Here is a 20,336-nt window from a genome sequence, read left to right on the forward strand (position 1 = left end):
AAACTACCACTGGTTTCCCTGACTTTCCAAAACCCTTGGGCACTCAGATTCCAGCATGATGAGGATGATATCAGCACCCAGATGGATGGGAAGATAATTATGGGATTTTGTTTTTGCACAGTGGAAAGGGGTGGGGAGCCACAGGGTCCTGTAAAGTCTGCATAAGTTTTCCCAGAGTAACTGAGACAATCTGAGTTTCGGGGTGTTTTTCTGAATCAACCCTCTGAACTTTTTTAGGAGACATTTAAAATCGTTTAAGCAGGAAAGAACCACAATGGGAGGCTTTAGTTCTTTTACCCATTTCTGGTCCCCACAGCAGCACGTCTTCACCAGAAATGGTTTTCTTGCTTTGGGCGGGGGTAACTGTGGGGAAGGAGTCACTGCCAGGAGATGTGGAAAGGGGGCCCCAGAGCGTTACCTTGAAACCTGATCCCCCGGGATGTGGCGGAAGGGAAACAAGGTAGCTGAAAAGTGGGCGGCCGGCAGCAGCCTGCTGTTTATAAGGGGCAGGGGGAAGCGGGCACGGAGGTTTAGGCAGAGCAGCGTCTGGGACACACCACAGCGGGGAGTCTGCCTGGGGCAGGGAGCGGAGGCAGGTGCGGGCGCTCCGCAGTCACAGCCGGGCTGGGAGCAGCGCAGGGAGCAGCGGGCAGGTGAGGCTCAGAACCGCTGGGACGGGGCCAGTCTCCTGCTGAGGAATCTCTCCCAGCCCCGAGCCCGGCTCCCCCCACCTGCCCCCACAGCCACCCCCCGCCCCGGGCAGGAGGCCGCCGGGGCTCGGCCAGGGCTGAGCGATGGGGACGCTCCAGCCCCCCTGGCGCCAGCGGCGTGTCCGAGCGACCCCCTCGCCCAGCCCCTCCCCGCTCCCCGCTCCCCTCCCGCGGGGGCTCAGCGGCGCACGCGGGCAGCGGGGCCCCTTCCCCGGCAGGAGCGGGGCCGCGTCTCTGGGGGCTGCTCGCTCCGTGGCCAGTGGCAGCTCGGCGTGACCCGCGCCGAGGGAGCCCTGCCTGCCGCCGGGACTGACAGCAAAGGGCTCGCGGGCACTGCGGGGGGCGGAGGGGACAGTAAGCGGGTCCGAGCCTGGCGGCACCAGGCAGGTGTAGTGTGTTAAAGTGCTCTGGGCAGGAATGTGCTACTGGCAGCAGTTACCGGTCCGTAATGTGAGAAACTGCTATTGGCGTAAACTGCTCCCGGCTGTAGCAAATGCCTACAGGTAGCAGTTTCTTGCACTACGGTCCATGTGAAATTGCTACGTGTAGAAATGTGCTACCTGTAGCAATCGTTTATAGTGTAGATTGTAAGAAACAGCTTTTGTAAAAAGATGCTGCTTCTCTCATTGGTCATGTTTTCTAGACCCTTTTTTTTTTTTCTCTTCTCTGGACTCTCTCCAATTTTTACTCCAGTAGAGTGGATAGCCCAGAGTAGGGTGACCAGATAACAAGTGTGAAAAATAGGGACAGAGGGTGGGGGGTAATAGGAGCCTATATAAGAAAAAGACCCCCAAATTGGGACTCTCCCTATAAAATCTGGACATCTGGTCACCCTAGCCCAGAGTGATATTCTGTTTTTTTACATAGATCCCTTTCCACAGTACTCCTATTCAGCTTGTGGTCCACTATGACCCCCCAGATCCCTTTCAGCAGTACTGCTTCCTAGGAAGTCATTTTCCATTTTGTATGCATGCCGCTTGTTATCATTCATACATTGTATAATTGTATTCTCTATGCCATTATTTCAATCATTGATTCAGATTTTGAATAGAAACTTATACAGAACTGATCCCTATAGAACCCCACTCATTATGCCCTTTCAGCCTGACTCAGCCCTTTCAGCCTGTGAATCACTGATAACTACTGTTGGAACTGTTTTCCAACTAGTTTTGCACCCATCTTATTTTAGCTCCATCGAGATTGCATTTCCATAGTTTATGAGAAGGTCATGGGAGACCTGTAACACTGCAATCTGATGAAGCTAATTCCTAGAGATAGCAGTTTTTCATACCGTAGGTTCGTGAGACTGCTATCTGTAGAAGTTAGCTACACCAGATGGCCTTTTTTAGCATAGTAGGAAGGACCTGTCACTGGTAGCGTGGTTCTACAGATAGCATTTTCACACACACACACACACACACACACACACACACACACACACACACACACACACACACACACACACACACACACACACACACACACACACACACACACACACGAAACTGCAATCTGTAGGGATGTGCTACCAGTAACACTGCAATCTGATGAAGCTAATTCCTACAGACAGCAGTTTCTCACACCCTAGATATGTGAGACTGCTATCTGTAGCAATGAGCTACATCAGACGGCCTTTGTATAGCACTATCCTTCAGAGGTTCCTATTGCACACAGTTCCTGGGATAATCTTTATGTGTTTGTGCATTCCTTCAATAAGCCTCTAACATTGTCTGACCTCATCCAACAGAGCATAAGAACATAAGAATGGTCGTACTGGGTCAGACCAAAGGTCCGTCCAGCCCAGTATCCTGTCTACTGACAATGGCCAATGCCAGGTGCCCCAGAGGGAGTGGCCCTAACAGGTAATGATCAAGTGATAGCTCTCCTGCCATCCATTACCACCCTCTGACAAACAAAGGCTAGACACCATTCCTTACCCATCCTGGCTAATAGCCATTAATAGACTTAACCTCCATGAATTTATCCAGTTCTCTTTTAAACTCTGTTATAGTCCTAGCCTTCATAACCTCCTCAGGCAAGGAGTTCCACAAGTTGACTGTGCGCTGTGTGATGGAAAAAGGACGTCCTTTTATTTGTTTTAAACCTGCTGCCCATTAATTTCATTTGGCAGCCCCTAGTTCTTATATTATGGGAACAAGTAGATAACTTTTTCTTATTCACTTTCTCCACATCACTCATGATTTTATATACTTCTATAATATCCCCCCTTAGTCTCCTCTTTTCCAAGCTGAAAAGTCCTAGCCTCTTTAATCTCTCCTCATATGAGATCGGTTCCAAACCCCTAATCATTTTAGTTGCCCTTCTCTGAACCTTTTCTAATGCCAGTATATCTTTTTTGATATGAGGAGACCACATCTCTAAGCAGTATTCAAGATGTGGCCGTACCATGGATTTATATAAGGGCAATAAGATATTCTCCGTCTTATTCTCTATCCCCTTTTTAATGATTCCTAACATTCTGTTTGCTTGTTTGACTGCCACTGAACACTGTGTGGATGTCTTCAGAGAACTATCCACAATGACTCCAAGATTTTTTTTCCTGATTAGTTGTAGCTAAATTAGCCCCCATCATATTGTATGTATCGTTGGGTTATTTTCCCCAATGTGCATTACTTTACATTTATCCACATTAAATTTCATTTGCCATTTTGTTGCCCAATCACTTAGTTTTGTGAAATCTTTTTGAAGTTCTTCACAGTCTGCTTTGGTCTTAACTATCTTGAGCAGTTTAGTATCATCTGCAAACTTTGCCACCTCACTTTTCACCCCTTTTCTCCAGATCATTTATGAATATGTTGAATAGGATTGGTTCGAGGACTGACCCTTGGGGAACATCACTAGTTACCCCTCTCCATTCTGAACATTTACCATTTATTCCTACCCTTTGTTCCCTGTCTTTTAACCAGTTCTCAATCCATGAAAGGATCTTCCCTCTTATCCCATGACAACTTAATTTCCGTAAGAGCCTTTGGTGAGGGACCTTGTCAAAGGCTTTCTGGAAATCTAAGTACACTATGTCCACTGGATCCCCCTTGTCCACATGTTTGTTGACCACTTGAAAGAACTCTTAACAGATTAATAAGACACGATTTCCCTTTACAGAAACCATGTTGAATTTTTCCCTACAATTTATGTTCTATGTGTCTGACAATTTTATTCTTTGTGATTGTTTCAACTAATTTGCCCGGTACTGATGTTACACTTACCGGTCTGTAATTGCCAGGATCACCTCTTGAGCCCTTTTTAAATATTGGTGTTACATTAGCTATCTTCCAGTCATTGGGTACAGAAGCTGATTTAAAGGACAGGTTACAAGCCATAGTTAGTAGTTCTGCAATTTCACATTTGAGTTCTTTCAGAACTCTTGGGTGAATGCCATCTGGTCCTGGTGACTTGTTACTGTGAAGTTTATCAGTTAATTCTAAAACCTTAGTGACGTCTCCGTCTGTGAGCATTCCTCAGATTTGTCACCTACAAAAGCTGGCTCAGGTTTGGGAATCTCCCTAACATCCTCAGCCGTGAAGACTGAAACAAAGAATACGTTTAGTTTCTCCGCATTGATTTTATCATCTTTAAGTGCTCCTTTTGTGTCTCGATCATCCAGGGGCCCCACTGGTTGTTTAGCAGGCTTCCTGCTTCTGAGTTTTTGGCTAGCTGTTCTTCAAACTCCTCTTTGGCTTTTCCTATTACATTTTTACACTTAATTGGGCAATGTTTATGCTCCTTTCTATTTACCTCACTAGGATTGGACTTCCACTATTTAAAAGATGCCTTTTTATCTCTCACTTCTTCTTTTACATGGTTGTTAAGCCATAGTGGCTGTTTTTTAGTTCTTTTACCGTGTTTTTTAATTTGGGGTATACATTTCAGTTGGGCCTCTATTATGGTGTCTTTGAAAAGTGTCCATGCAGCTCGCAGGGATTTCACGCTAGTCACTGTCCCTTTTAATTTCTGTTTAACTAACCCCCTCATTTTTGCATAGTTCCCCTTTCTGAAATTAAATGCCACAGTGTTGGGCTGCTGAGGTGTTCTTCCCACCACAGAAATGTTAAAAGTTATTATATTATGGTCACTATTTCCAAGCGGTCCTGTCATAGCTGCGTCTTGGACCAGATCCTGCGCTCCACTCAGGACTAAATTGAGAATTGCCTCTCCCCTTGTGGGTTCCTGTACCACCTGCTCCAAGAAGCAGTCCTTTAAAGTATCGAGAAATGTTTCTGCATTTTGTCCTGAGATGACATGTTCCCAGTCAATATGGGAATAATTGAAATCCCCCACTATTATTGAGTTCTTAATTTTGATCGCCTCTCTAATCTCCCTTAGCATTTAATCATCAATATCACTGTCCTGGTCAGGTGGTCGATAATAGATCCCTAATGTTATATTCTCATTACAGCATGAAATTACTATTCCTAGAGATTCTATGGAACATGCGGATTCACTTAAGATTTTTACTTCATTTGAAATACAGAGACATGGTCAATATTTCTAGCCTCAGATACAAATGTTACATGCATACAGGTTGGATAAACACAGTCAATAGGTCTACAATTTTGCAATGATACCCCACATTAGACATCTTGCATAAAGTATATATTAGCTATGTCATATCCATATCATAAGCATATTTTCATAAAGAATATAGAGTATAATGTCACACCCCACGTGTATGTTTACTGATCTGCAAACAGTAAAGGAGCATGCACATTTGGGTGCAAATGCTCATGACAATAGTGCAGAGCCATGCAAGTTCCATGATTCTGTGTGAGATGACAGACAGTGAGAAGGGCCAGGCAGGTTAGCGGGTTTAGAAAAAAAGGTGTAAACATTATGTATACATTTATATATGGGATACATATAAAATTAGTGGGTGGTCAACAATGCATTATAAGAAGTTGGATCCCATGGCCACAACCACCCTGTCTAATCTCTTTGGTACCCAGCATACACTGACAAAAAAAGCTTCCCAAAATACAGTAGGATATCTATTCATGGTGCACCTCACTCTGACTCTATACAAGTGCTTCTGGTGAGTACCCTGACTGCTGAGACAAGGAGTCCAGGAGGCATGTACACAAGTGGCATAGTAACCGTAGTGACTCTACACTGACATAAGTTAAGTTAACCCACACCTAAAGTGTACATATGGCCCTAGGTATATGCAATGTTTGGGAGAGGTAACAGGTAACAGGAACTGTATGAGGGTAGTCTAAGGCCAAGTCTACACTACCCGCCGGATCAGCGGGTAGTAATCGATCTATCGGGGATTGATTTATCATTTCTTGTCTAGACACGATAAATCAATCCCCGAATAGATGCCTGTACTCCACCTAGGCAGGAGGAGTAAGCAGAATCGGCCGTGAAGACGGCCAGCTAAGTTGAACTAAAGATACTTCGACTTTGGCTACACGAATAGCGTAACTGAAGTTGTGTATCTTAGATTGATTTCCCAGTATAGGCCAGCCCTAAGATTCATTCAGGTGTTTAGGCTCAAGGCAATGGAACTGGCCTTACTGCACCCTACAGGCTCAAGAACAAAGAGGCACATAAAAAAATCATTTATTTATTAAAATTTCTTGACTCAAGGGTGTATAACTCATGCTGGGAGTGGACAATGGGATGGTTCACTGAGTCATTGCCTGGTCTGATCATTCCCAAATTAGCACCTGGCACTGGCCACTGTCACAAGACAGGATACTAGATTAGGCGGACTATTGGTCTGACCCATGATGGCAGTAATTACAGGGAGAAAAACGTCATAGGAGATAATATACTGCCTTTACTGAATATTTGAGAATCAAGTTGTACACAATGGCATGCGGAAAAACACTAAGGGCTAGACTGAGAGGCAAAAAAACAGTTGCAAAAATGCAATCCCCATTGGTGGATTGACTCAAAACAAAGTTTTGACACTAGGCCAGAAATTCAGTCAGCTCTAAAATGAGAAGAAAAAAATTAATTAAAAAAATGCAGGGAATTCAGGGAATCACAGCAACAGATGAGACAACTGCTAGGAGATGCTATGCAATCAAATACTACACTGGCAAGTTAAAGCGCTCTAACTTGATGGCTCAGGGGTGTGAAAAATCACCCCCCCCCCCAAGCACAGCAAGTTTGAGTGCTTTAAAGCGCTAGTGTGGACACTGCTGGGAGCTAATCCCCTCATCGAGGTGGATTACCAGGAGCATGGCACCCACGGCAGCGCTTTGAACTTTGTAGTGTAGACATAGCCTCAGTAGGTTAGATCAGTCAAACAGGAGTTGCATTGACAAGGCACTGGGATGCCTGTGCCTTTATTAACCCAGCCCTGTGTCTGTGCCTTTAAGAACCCAGCCCCGGGAAGCCGATGCTGAGAGGTGCTGTCTGTGAGAGGGGAAATAAAAAAAGCCCCTTTGCCCCACACCATTTTTGCAAACACGGGTGTCTCAATGCCACTGGGGTAACTGTTGCCCCCTGTGCCCCTGCCTGTGCTGGGTTCTGCCCTCTGACATCTTCTGCCAGCGTCTCACCCTGAGCTTAACTCCTGCTTCTCTACCCCAGCCCTGATTTTGCCCTTTAGCCCCTCTCTTAATCCTGCCACCAGCTGCTTGACCCCCACAACCAGTTAATTTCTGCCCCTTGCTCAGACCCTGGCCACTCCCCTCCTCCGATTCCCCCCTTTGCCAGTTTTTTAACCCCTGTCAAAAGCAGACCGCAGAATCTTATGGCTAATGAGGGCAGGGTGAAGGGCAGTGGCTTCAGCAGATGTACTGAGCATGCTCAGTGCACTGTAAGTAGGACAGTACTACGGAGAGCAATTTAATAGACTACATCCACCGCCGCTACTGCAGCATAGCCCTGGGCCCTGAGTCCTGGGGTAGCGGCAGCAGCCGGGATCCATCGGTGATTTAAAGGGCCTGGGGCTCCACTGTGCCCTCAAGCCTCCGGCCCTTTAAATCACCGCCAGAGCCCTGGGCCGCTGCCGTTACCCCAGGGTTCTGGCAGCGGGACTCGGTCGGTGATTTAAAGGGCCCGGGGCAGTAGCGGCAGGTGGCCAGGAGCCCCTGGCCCTTTAAATCACCCCCGGAGCCCTGGAGACCTGGGAAAGCAGGAAGGCTATGAATAGCTCGGCTTTCCCTCCATGTGGCAGGGCCACTGTGACGTTATTGATATAATCTGGGACCATATAGAACATGGTTGCAACCAAGGTCCTGTAGTGGCACCAAATATTATGGAAAAGGGGGTCATATAAGGTGTCTAAGACCAGGTTATGGGTTGCTTGTTATGATTATGCTGTCTGTCTGTATGTATCATTTTGTAGTTGAAGTTATGAGTATTGGCTCTATACTGTCTGTATTTCAAACTTATGCTATGCTTCTGGGAGACATCCCAGACAAGTTGGTATTAGCTCTGACTAGCCTGCTTGATGGCGCATTAAGGACCATCAGCTACACAATTGACCCATGGAGAGAAGGCAGATACGCCTTGTAACTCAGCAAAGTATTCAGGGACTTGCCCATGTGACTCCAGACTCCATTTTGCTGTAATTTTCCACAGTAAGAACAAAGAAGTGTTCTTACACCTGGAAAAGCCTATAAAAGGCTGATGCCTCATCTCCATCTTGTCTTCAATCCTGTTTCTTACCTCTGGAGGGACTTTGCTACAAACTGAAGCTCTGCACAAAGGACTGATGACCCATCCCAGCTGGGGATGTACTCCAGAGACTTGATTTAAACCTGAAGTTTACTCCATCACTGCTACAAGCCTGAACTAAGAACTTTGCCATTACTGTATGTAATTGATTCCATTTAACCAATTCTAGTTCTCATCTCTATTTTTTTTCTTTTATGAAAAAACCTTTAGATTTTAGATTCTAAAGGATTGGCAACAGCGTGATTTGTGGGTAAGATCTGATGTGTATATTGACCTAGGTCTGGGGCTTGATTCTTTGGGATCGAGAGAACCTTTTTCTTTTATTGGGGTGTTGGTTTTCATAATGAGCCATCCCCAGGACGAGTGGGACTGGTGGTGATAATGGGAGACTGGAGTGTCTAAGGAAATTGCTTGTGTGACTTGTGGTTAGCCAGTGGGGTGAAACCGAAGTCATCTTTGGCTGGCTGGTTTGGTTTGCCTTAGAGGTGGAAAAACCCCAGCCTTGGGCTGTAACTGCCCTGTTTAAGCAATTGGTCCTGAATTGGCACTCTCAATTGGGTCCCGCCAGAATCGCATCGTCACAGCCGCCCAGAGGATTCAGGGGGCCTGGGGTCCCCCCAGCCAGGGCCTGTGGCAAATTGCCCCACTTGCCCCCCCTTTCTCCCGGGCGCCCTTGCCATCCCATGTGGGAGAGACCAGTTGGGAAGCAGAGGGGGGAGCAGGTCGTCCTGCAGTCTGCCAGCACAGCACTTCCAGGCCCAGCAACTGGCCTAACTTGTAACCCCAGCCTGCAGAAAAGTCCCAGGAGGGGACAATCCTCCTGTTGCCCCCTCCACCAACCAGAGAAGACAGCCTGTCTCTCCTGCCATTCACTGCTTCCAGCCTGCCTGCCCTGCAGCCAGCCCACACCAGATCCAGGATTTTAGAACCCATGGGTTCCAAGCTTTAAAGGCTGTCAGCACTGTTTCAGAAGGGAGTGGGCGGTTAGGCCATTTCCAGTGATCCCTAGGCAGGACTTGTTTGCCCGAATCAGTCTCCTGACCACTCAGCCAGAAATGGAACCTGAGGGGGTATCCGGTATTAGGACCTGGCTACACTTGCAGATGTAGAGCACTTTGAGTTAAACCAGCCTTCGGAGAGCGCAGTAGGGAAAGTGCTGCAGTCTGTCCATGCTGACAGCTTCAAGCGCACTGGCCTGGCCACATTTGCAGCACTTGCAGCAGCATTGGGAGCAGTGTATTATGGGCAGCTGTCCCAGCATGCAAGTGACTGCAACGTGCTTTTCAAATGGGGGTGGGGTGGAGTGTGACAGGGAGTGTGTTGTATGTATGTGAGGGAAGAGAGAGTGGGTTTTTTGGGCATGCTGTCTTGTAAGTTCAGACAGCAGGAGACCCACTCCCCCGGCCCCTCCCACAGCATTCCACAGTAATGGTTACTTTGTCTCAGAGCATGCCGGCTGTCAGAAACAGAGCTTTGAAAGGGCATATCTGCATTCCTGCAGTGATTCCAAAACAATGACAAGAGTGGCTACTTGAGTTAAGGGGATTATGGGACATTTCCTGAGGCCGATTAGAGCGTAATAATGCAACACCCTGTTCACACTGGTGCTGCAGTGCTCCAGCAGGGCACTCACTGAGGTGAAGTACCAGGAGCGCTCTAGCTGCGGAGTCGGAGTGCTCTCCGTGCCTTGCCAGTGTGAACAGGTAGGGAGTTACGGCGCGCGTGGCTGCTTTAATGCACTCTAACTCACAAGTGTAGCCAAGCCCTTAGAGTTATATGGGCAGTTGGGTTGTGATTTTGCACCATGAAGGCACATTGCATCTGCGGAAGGATTTTCATCTACCTGGATCATCAAGACCTGCACTGCCAATTCTCAGTATAATAAAGTGTGTTTCTAACAGCATCTCCTTACAGGCCTGCAACATGTCTCCACATGCACCACCTGAGACATGGGGGACAGACAGAACTGGGAGTAGGGGTGGGAAAAGACACTTTTGTTTAGAAACATTGAGAGAGTGTGTGGTCACGTGACCTGGTGTGCCTCTTGGCAGAGCCTTTAGTAATTACAAAGCATTATTGATCTCTAATCATTTTAATCATTTAATATTTTCACTGATTGTCTATTTCTCTTTGGTCAAGTCCTTACACAAAGTTTATAGTTACTGTTTTTAATGTGTTTGCTTGTGTGAGTTTGAATTATTTGTTAGTTCAAGTGCTGTAGCCACAGCCTTAAGTGTAGTTATCCCTGATCTCACTGGAAACACCACCAAGTAGCTTGATCCTTTAGCATGCCAGGAGGGAGAGGCAGGCACCTACCAGCAGCACAGTGAACTGAGCCCAGGGTGACAAACTTTGGAACTGTCCAAAAACTGTGAGGTACCCCTCTCCTGTTTGCACTGCATTCAGGTACTAAGCCAGCACTGACAGGGGGGTTACATCTCTACTTTGTTAAATAACTTTTGCTCGTTTTCACTATAAATGTGTCTAAGTGTTGTGTGTTAAGCAAAGAGGTGATCGGAGCTGGAACTGGTAAGCTGGGGTGTACTGTTCCTTTCCAAACAGCAAATCTATAAATACTGTGAGTTTGCAGTGGAGCAGAGGCTTCACACTCCAGGGAGATGCTCAGGGAGCTCAGGGGTTGGAATGTGCCCATCGCTAACCTGTAAAGAGACAGCAGGGCCTGTGTAGGCCTAGAGGGGAGTGCTTGTGTTGCCTGTGTCGATTGGAGTTGGGGAGCTGACCCCATCGGGCACAGACAAGGCTTTCTCGTGCTAAGGGCAGGTGGCCACAGCCCTGGGTACCCCCAGGAAGCAGGCCACATTCTTGTCCTAATTTTTTAAAATGAACATAGTTCTTTAGAAAAGTAATTTACCCTGATGTTAAATAAATAAATGGAGATATCCTATCTCCTAGAACTGGAAGGGACCTTAAAAGGTCATGGAGTCCAGCCCCCTGCCTTCACTAGGACCAAGTACTGATTTTGCCCCAGATCCCTAAGTGCCCCCCTCAAGGACTGAATTTACAACGCTGGGTTCAGCAGGCCAATGCTCAAACCACTGAGCTATCCCTCCCCCCCTCCCTCCCTGAAAAGTAGTATGCAATGATAAATATTTTTTTCTTCCCTAGGAAAAGTTGTTTGAAAGGAAACAAACAATTAATAAACAAACAAACATATCTTAATGTGAACTCTTTGAATGGCTATTGTCTCTGTGCTGTTTTCTTGTGTATGCAGATTTGACCCAAAGTGATTTACTTCTGCAAGTCTAAGAACCATGCAACAGAATAACACCATGAAGGATGATTTCATAAATTACACAGAAAAGGAACCACCTAATCCTAGCAAGTTTTTTGGTTAGTTGTTTCTTCCTTTGAATGTTAGCCTACTTGTTGGAAGGATGTACTCCATTGCCACGAAACTAAGCCACATTTTGAATCTTGCCTGGTAGCCATGAGGGAATTCTATGGAAAAACCGATCAGCCCTCCCGTTGTCCTCCACAAATCATGCTACTTTGGCTATTAAGCTTTCTTCTGTGGTGTCTTTACCCAGCGAGTATGGACCCTTCTTGGGGATCTGTGTGGAGGAAACAGCATTCAGAAAATATTCGTAGCTAGCACTGAATACACATATTCTCTTTTAACTTAATCACAGCACTGGCTGGGCGTAGCTCTGTGTGGACTTTCTACCAACTTAAGTGACCCTGGTGTGCCTAGTGAGCCACTCTAGTTTGAAAATAACTACGGCTCCCATCCTGCGAGCATTTATGCACATGAGTAGTCCCATTGAGTTACAATGTGGCTGCTCACATGCCTAAAGTTATTTACATGCATCAGCAATGGGGCCTAAGTGTGCAAATGCTCCACTATGTCAGTCAGGAGCCAGTTAACTGCATTTGAATTGTTCTATAATCAAAACAAACATAATAATGTCCTGTAAGTCTCTACAAAGGTGCTCTAAAACTAGTGATGGAAAACACAGTAGTTATAGTTCAGGTTGAGATAGGATAGACTGCTGGTGTGATCTGACCATCTTTTATCCAGTAGTTCACAGTCACCTCACTATTCTGTTCTGATTCCTCTGCCTGTTTCTTTCATCCACTTGTTATTTCTCATCTTATTCCTTGATTATAAACTCTTTTGGGTGGAGATCCTCTTTTTTTGCTTCTGTTTGTACAGCCATAGCACAGTAGGGTTGAGGCCCGTAGGTGCTACTGAAACACCAACATATAATAAGATGCCTGTTCCACTCTAAGGCTCCAATCCTGCAAAGACAAAGGCCTGGTCTACACCTAAAAGTTAGGTCCACCTAGATACATTTCTCAGAGGTGTGAAAAATTCATACCCTTGAGAGACATAGGTAAGCCGACCTAAGCCCCAATATAGACAACATTAGGTTGACAGAAGAACTCTTCCAGCAACGTAGCAGGTAGATTCACTAATCCCTTCCACCATTGTAGTAAGTGTATATGCGACAGAGAGCATAGCTGCAGCTGTGCCACTGTAGCACTTATAGTGTAGACACACACTTAGGCATTCCCTCAGTTTTTGCAAGACTGAGGCCCAAGTTAATTTTTAATGATTTAGCTTAAAATTAGTTTTTGGGCAGAAAATGATGTTTGTTCTCAGCTTGGATGTGATTTTGGGGGAGGAAAAAATTGAAAGTGATTGAACTGTTTCAAGAGCATGAGAAAAATGTAGTTTTCCTGCTTTAAAAAAAATCAACCGTTTTGGTGCTCCGATAATTCAGAAAGGGATTTAATGTGCTTCATAAGAAGCTGACTTAAAAGACCTTACTATCTGTGAAAGCGAAACCTTCTTTCCCTTCCACAGAATCTGCAAGTAATGGCTATGACAATCCTGCTTTCCAACATGATGAAAAACCTGAGAAAAATTACGAGTTACAGAAGAACAAGAAAAAGTAGGGATTCCTCGATATTAATACGCTGTTAAATTTCTTGCCCTGCCTTTCAAGAAAGGGTCTGGATTAATTTTGCATTAATCTCTTTAGAAAGAAAAATGAGGAGTCAAAGGAAAAGATGGTTGGCATTTTGAAATTGGTTAGTGCATAGTTTATTGGTTTGATTTATATTTCTCATTGTTCCTTTTCTTTGCCTGTTGTACGTTATGGTAACAGACTAATATGCAACCACAATACTGCATTTCAAAAGAGAAGAAAGAGGTCTGTGCAAAACTTAGTATTGCCGCACAGCCATTTTTGTGCTTTGATCTCAGGCTCCCCTCTTTAAAAATACGGCCTGTTGTGCAACGTTCCCCCCACAGCTAACTGCCAGTGCTTGACGATGTTTCAGCACTAGCACCATGACGGAGTGAAATTCACCCATGTTAAGGACTGAAGTGACGCATGTGCGGTAAGTAGGGCCTTGCCCTGGCTCTCTCAACTGGAGATAATTTTACCATTCGTGCACAGTGTCTCATGAATTATCCAGGGAAACAAGTGCCGTGTTTTTCTTAAATGTGATAACTGCTACATAGCCATTTCTATTGGTAGGCAGAAGCCAAATGTTTGTCAACTACCTATTCTTGTTTACCTTTTCAATGTAAATATAGGATGTAGTAGAATATACACAGGGAGGCAGTGAGTTGCACAGGTGATGTTATCACTTTGTGAAAAATGTAAAATACATTTTTTTTCTGCAGATTAGGGGATTCATAGTGATGAGCTGCTAAAATCTTAACAACCGGTTCCCCATAAAAAGTTCTGATTTAAGGGATGTGCCACAGTATGTATTTTTTGTACCAATAGGGTTACCATACGTCCCTATTTTCCCAGGATAAATTTTTAAAATTTACCACCCAGACAGCGATTTAAGAACCTAAAAGCCTGACATCTCTGGGAAAATACAGATGTATGTTAACCCGACCTAAAGTTCTTTTTTAAAAAGATGGGCCTGAACTAGAAATGAGCTCCGTTTTACATGTGTGGGTCCCCGCCACTTCCTGGGGGTGTGCTAGGGTGACCAAATGTCCCGATTTTATAGGGACAGTCTCAATTTTTGGGTCTTTTTCTTATATAGGCTCCTATTACCCTTCACCTCCGTCCCGATTTTTCACACTTGCTGTCTGGTCACCCTAGGGTGTGCACATGTGTGGGTCCCAGCTGCTCCCTGCCCCCCCTCATTGAAGCAGGTGTGCAGGGTTACTGCCTTGAAAACTGCAGGGCACCAGTGGACATGGGGCTGGCTGCAGACAGGGGCGTGGGGCAGGGCTAGCTGGAGGCAGGGAGTGTGACACGGGCTGGCTGCAACAGGAGCTGGCAGTGGGCAGGTGGTGCAGACGGGCTGGCTGTGGGCAGGTGGTGCAGACAGGCTGTGGCAGGTAAAAGGAGCTGTGGCAGAGGTCAGGACGGTGGCAGGGGGGGTGGCTGCAGGGGCTGTGGGCAGTGGGGGGGGCAGGGGCTGTGTGCATGGGCTGGCTGCAGGCAGGGACTGTGGCAAGGGGAAGGGGGGTGGCAGGGACGGTGGGCAGGGAGGCGCAGATGCTGTGGCAGGGGGCAGGAAGGATGGCTGTGGCAGGGGCTGGGGCAGGAGGGATGCCTGTGGCGGGGGCAGGGGCTGTGGCGGGGGCAGGGGCGGCAGGGGCTGTGGCGGGGGCAGGGGTGGCAGATGCTGTGGCAGGGGCAGGAGGGATGGCTGTGGTGGGGCAGAGGCGGCAGATGCTGTGGCAGGGGCAGGAGGGATGGCTGTGGAAGTGGGGGCAGGGACTGGGGCGGGGGCAGGAGGGATGGCTGTGGCGGGGCTGGGGCAGAGGCGGCAGATGCTGTGGCAGGGGCAGGGGCGGCAGATGCTGTGGCAGGGGCAGGAGGGATGGCTGTGGCGGGGCGGCTGGGGCGGGGGCAGGAGGGATGGCTGTGGTGGGGGCAGGGGCTGGGGGCAGGAGGCATGTCTGTCGCGGGGCAGGGGCTGTGGCGGGGCGGGGCAGGGGCTGTGGCAGGGGCAGGGGCGGCAGATGCTGGGGCAGGGGGCAGGAGGGATGGCTGTGGCAGGGGAGCAGGGGCAGGAGGAATGGGTGTGGCGGGGGCAGGGGCAGGGGCTGGCGGGTGGCAGGGCTTGTGGCAGGGGCAGGGGCGGCAGATGCTGGGGCAGAAGGGATGGCTGTGGCGGGGGCAGATGCTGGGGCAGGGGCAGGAGGGATGGCTGTGGCGGGGGCAGGGGCTGGGGCAGGGGCAGGAGGGATGGCTGTGGCGGGGGCAGGGGCAGGAGGGATGGCTGTGGCGGGGGCAGGGGCAGGGGCAGGAGGGATGGCTGTGGCGGGGCAGATGCTGGGGCAGGAGGGATGGCTGTGGTGGGGGCAGGGGCAGGGGCAGGGGTTGGGGCAGGGGCAGGAGGGATGGCTGTGGCGGGGCAGGGGCTGGGGGCAGGAGGAATGGCTGTGGCGGGGGCAGATGCTGGGGCAGGGGCAGGAGGGATGGCTGTGGCAGGGGCAGGGGCAGGGGTTGGGGCAGGGGCAGGAGGGATGGCTGTGGCGGGGGCACATGCTGGGGCTGGGGCAGGGGATGGCTGTGGCGGGGGCAGGGGCTGGGGCAGGGGTAGGGGATGGCTGTGGCGGGGGTAGGGGCTGTGGCAGGGGCAGGCGGGGGCTGTGGCAGGGGCAGGAGGGATGGCTGTGGCGGGGGCAGGGGCAGGGGCTGGGGGCAGGAGGGATGGCTGTGGCGGGGGCAGGGGCTGGGGCAGGGGTAGGGGATGGCTGTGGCGGGGGGGCAGGGGGCAGGGGCTGGGGACAGGAGGGATGGCTGTGGCGGGGGGGTAGGGGCTGGGGGCAGGAGGGATGGCTGTGGCGGGGGCCAGGGGCTGGGGATGGCTGTGGCGGGGGCAGGGGCTGGGGCAGAGGGTAGGGGATGGCTGTGGCGGGGGCAGGGGCTGGGGCAGGGGTAGGGGATGGCTGTGGCAGGGGCAGGGGCAGGGGCAGGAGGGATGGCTGTGGCGGGGGCAGGGGCTGGGGGCAGGAGGGATGGCTGTGGCGGGGGCAGATGCTGGGGCAGGAGGGATGGCTGTGGTGGGGGCAGGGGTTGGGGCAGGGGCAGGAGGGATGGCTGTGGCGGGGGCAGGGGCTGGGGGCAGGAGGGATGGCTGTGGCGGGGGCAGATGCTGGGGCAGGGGCAGGAGGGATGGCTGTGGCGGGGGCAGGGGCTGGGGCAGGGGCAGGAGGGCAGGGGCTGTGGCGGGGCAGGAGGGATGGCTGTGGCGGGGCGGCAGGGGCTGGGGCAGGGGTAGGGGATGGCTGTGGCGGGGTAGGGGCTGTGGCGGGGGCAGGAGGGGGCTGTGGCAGGGGCAGGAGGGGGCTGTGGCAGGGGCAGGGGCAGGGGCAGGAGGGATGGCTGTGGCGGGGCAGGGGCTGGGGCAGGGGTAGGGGATGGCTGTGGCGGGGGCAGGGGCAGGGGCTGGGGACAGGAGGGATGGCTGTGGCGGGGGTAGGGGCTGGGGCAGGAGGGATGGCTGTGGCGGGGCAGGGGCAGGGGCTGGGGCAGGAGGCATGGCTGTGGCGGGGCAGGGGCTGGGGTAGGGGATGGCTGTGGCGGGGCAGGGGCTGGGGCAGGGGCAGGAGGGGCAGGGGCTGTGGCAGGGGCAGGGGCAGGAGGGATGGCTGGGGCGGGGGCAGGGGCTGGGGCAGGGGGCAGGAGGGGCAGGGGCTGTGGCGGGGCAGGGGCAGGAGGGATGGCTGGGGCGGGGAGGGGCTGTGGCGGGGGCAGGGGCAGGAGGGATGGCTGTCGCGGGCGGCAGGGGCTGGGGCAGGGGCAGGAGGGGGCAGGGGCTGTGGCGGGGGCAGGGGCAGGAGGGATGGCTGGGGCGGGGAGGGGCTGTGGCAGGGGCAGGGGCAGGAGGGATGGCTGTGGCGGGGGCAGGGGCTGGGGCAGGGGGCAGGAGGGGGCAGGGGCTGTGGCGGGGGCAGGGGCAGGGGGCAGGGGCAGGAGGGGCAGGGGCTGTGGCGGGGGCAGGGGCAGGAGGGATGGCTGTGGCGGGCGGCAGGGGCTGGGGCAGGGGCAGGAGGGGCAGGGGCTGTGGCAGGGGGCAGGGGCAGGAGGGATGGCTGGGGCGGGAGGGGCTGTGGCGGGGGCAGGGGCAGGAGGGATGGCTGTGGCGGGGCAGGGGCTGGGGCAGGGGCAGGAGGGGCAGGGGCTGTGGCGGGGGCAGGGCAGGGGGCAGGAGGGGCAGGGGCTGTGGCGGGGGCAGGGGCAGGGGCAGGAGGGGCAGGGGCTGTGGCGGGGGCAGGGGCAGGGGCAGGAGGGGCAGGGGCTGTGGCGGGGGCAGGGGCAGGAGGGATGGCTGTGGGGAGGGGCTGTGGGGGGGTGGGGGCAGGGGCTGGCGCAGGGGCCAGCGGGGGCCGGTACTCACACGGGGAGGGGGGAGCAGCTGGGAGCAGCAGGACACAGCCGGGAACCCACCAGGCAGCAGCAGGAGCCCCAGCGCCAGAGGTCCAAGGAGCAGCAGCAACAGGGCCAGGAGGTAGCCCACATGGCTCCCTCAGAGCAGCGCACCGCCCCCCGACGGCCGGGAGGAGGAATTACAGGCTTCCCGGCCAGTGCCCATCAAAGCTTCCCTCACAGGGAAGCCAGTTTACAAGCGATTCTAAAACCGCATCTAAATTTAACAACCGGCTCCAGCTCACCCCTGGATTCATATTGCCATCCTGCCAACATGTCCTAAGTCCCTCAGTAAAAACTGGCTTATCTGTGTGTAAGCTTTTTTCAAAGTGCATCCCAAGTGTTCTGTTTGCCTTCACAGTATCTAATTCATTGCTCCATAAAGTGTTTTGGGATACCCAATTGTGAATTTGGCAACCTTCAATTAATACCTTTTTCTTTATATTCATGTAGTTTGTGTATGCCGATTGGCTGGATATCATTTTGATGATAATAGGCTTGATTGCAGCTGTTGCAAATGGAACAGGGCTGCCACTTACTATCATTGTCATTGGAGAGATGACAAACAGATTTGTGATGATTGGCCAAGCAGGAAATATGTCTTCAGGTAAATAAAGTTTGTTCAACTTCTGAAAATATTTGTTAGGGTCTCCTATTTACTGGATTGGCAGAGGTTCAGGATGGAGTGCTGCTGTGGTGTTAAAAGCCATGAAGAGCAGAGTGAATTCTGAGCAGTCCTTCCCTTTTACCCTGCTGTATAGTACAGTAGCAAACTAGGCACTTGATAAATTACATTCGGTAACTGTAAAACGATTTACTACTTTCTATAGCTTATAGTTAATGCATGGAATTCACTGTCCCGGGATGTCACCAAATCAAGTTCTGTGATTGGATTTTTAAAACAACAAAATAGGACCATTAATACGAATTTGCCTCTATATGATCTAAACTTATGAGAAGGGCAATCATAACTTACCCTAAAATATATGTGCTGACACCTGGAAGGGATCTCCTATTTGTCCAGGTCTGAACAGTTTTGCACATTTGGTTAGGTGCATTATTAGTGAAATTTACCTTTTTGCAGAAAGCCAGCAAAAGGCTGAGCCACCACTTGGACCCATTTGGGCCCAGTTTTGAGGCTTGAGTGGAAATAAGTGGTGCATAAAAGTCAGATTTATGGTGTCTGCTTGGATGAATTTTGCCTTGTGCGAGGTAGAAGGGAGAGTTATCAACTCCTGAAAAATCAGATTTTGGCCACTGTTGGAATCAGAAGGTCAGACCAGATGAAGGTATGACCTGACCAATGCCCATTGACGTAGTGAGCTAAATCCATGACATCACTCTACAGCAAGGGTCTCAAACTCAAATGACCACAAGGGCCACATGAGGACTAGTACATTGACCCGAGGGCCACATTACTGACACCTCCCCCATGCTGCCCTCGGCCCTGCCCCCACGCCACCCCTTCCATGAGGCCCCGGCTCTTCCCACCCCTTCCCTGCCCACACTCCAACCCCTTCCCCAAAATCCCCACCCCAACTCCACCCAGGGGAGGGTTTGACAGGGGCTCAGGGCACGGAGTTGGGGTGTGGGGTGCAGGAGGGATGAGGGGTGTGGCAGGGGGTCAGGGCAGGGGATCGGAGTGTGGCAGGGAGCTCAAGGCAGTGGGTTGGGATGTCGGGTGCAGGAGGGGTGAAGGGTGCGGTGGGGGTCAGGGCAGGGGATCGGAGTGCAGGAGGGCTGCCTGCCCTGCCCTGCCCTGCCCTGCCCTGCCCCACACCGCTCCACTCCACTCCACTCCGGGAAGTGACCGGAACATGGGAGAGCAAGGGCACAGGGGGGTGTGTTGCTGTTGCTTCAGGCACTGCCCCCAGCATCTCCCATTGGCTGGGAATGGGGAACCGCAGCCAATGGGAGCTGCTGGGGGCAGTGCCTGAAGCAACAGCAACACACACCCCTGTGTCTCTCTTCCCCACGTTCTTTCTGCTTCCCGGAACGGTACAGGGGAAGGGCAGGGAGCCTGCCCTGCCCCCAGTGCGCGCCGGGCCACAGCCACTCTAGGTAAGTGCTGGGGAAGGGTGGGAGGGGGCGGCGAGGATCTCGCGGGCTGTAGAAAATAACCTTGCGGGCCACATGCTGCCTGTGGGGCGCGTGTTTGAGACCCCCTGCTCTACAGTAACCCTCTGAGTTGACTCAGAAGTTTGCCCTGTTTTATCCTCCACTGGAAGGATGATGGCCACCATGAAAGTTATACATCTACAGAGCTGTTGCAGGGAGTGTAGTGTCATACAAAACACCCATAAGATTATGGCCTAAAACTGCCATGGTTTGTTTTATACCTGTTCTAATAAAACTGAATATTTTTCTTTGTTACAGTTAATCTTTCAGCTGTGATGAATAGTAGCTCTACTTGTCCAGCAATGCCAGGTTTGGATATAGAAGCTGAAATGACCAGGTAAGAACCTCTGCAATTATTTTCATAAAAATAGCACAGTGTAGTTTCTATATTTCTGTATTTTTTTGTCCATTAGACTGTAAGCCAAATTTGGCTCTCAGTTACATCCCATTGGCTTCAGCAGGGTTGAACGTGACCTGA

General features: G+C 51.0%; 1 protein-coding gene across 4 annotated transcripts in view; it reads left to right on the forward strand.

Annotated features, from left to right (window-relative positions):
• The first annotated feature begins 347 nt into the window (after positions 1–347).
• The window catches only part of LOC120398544 (ATP-dependent translocase ABCB1-like), a 65,854-nt gene continuing 45,865 nt past the window's right edge, over positions 348–20,336 (forward strand). For 3 of the 4 annotated variants that reach the window (XR_005594519.1, XM_039526053.1, XM_039526054.1), the window contains exons 1-6: positions 348–653; positions 11,596–11,714; positions 13,192–13,279; positions 13,370–13,418; positions 18,194–18,347; positions 20,117–20,195. Coding sequence is in view for 3 of the 4 variants with exons in the window: in XM_039526053.1 (XP_039381987.1) it covers positions 11,636–11,714; positions 13,192–13,279; positions 13,370–13,418; positions 18,194–18,347; positions 20,117–20,195 (449 nt within the window). In the remaining variant the exon portion in view is untranslated. Of the gene's footprint in view, positions 654–11,595; positions 11,715–13,191; positions 13,280–13,369; positions 13,419–18,193; positions 18,348–19,704; positions 19,802–20,116; positions 20,196–20,336 lie in introns of those variants that run through there. The other variant, XM_039526055.1, reaches the window with a different exon arrangement.

The sequence above is a fragment of the Mauremys reevesii genome, linkage group 2 (assembly GCF_016161935.1).
Source record: "Mauremys reevesii isolate NIE-2019 linkage group 2, ASM1616193v1, whole genome shotgun sequence".
Lineage (NCBI taxonomy): Eukaryota > Metazoa > Chordata > Testudines > Geoemydidae > Mauremys > Mauremys reevesii.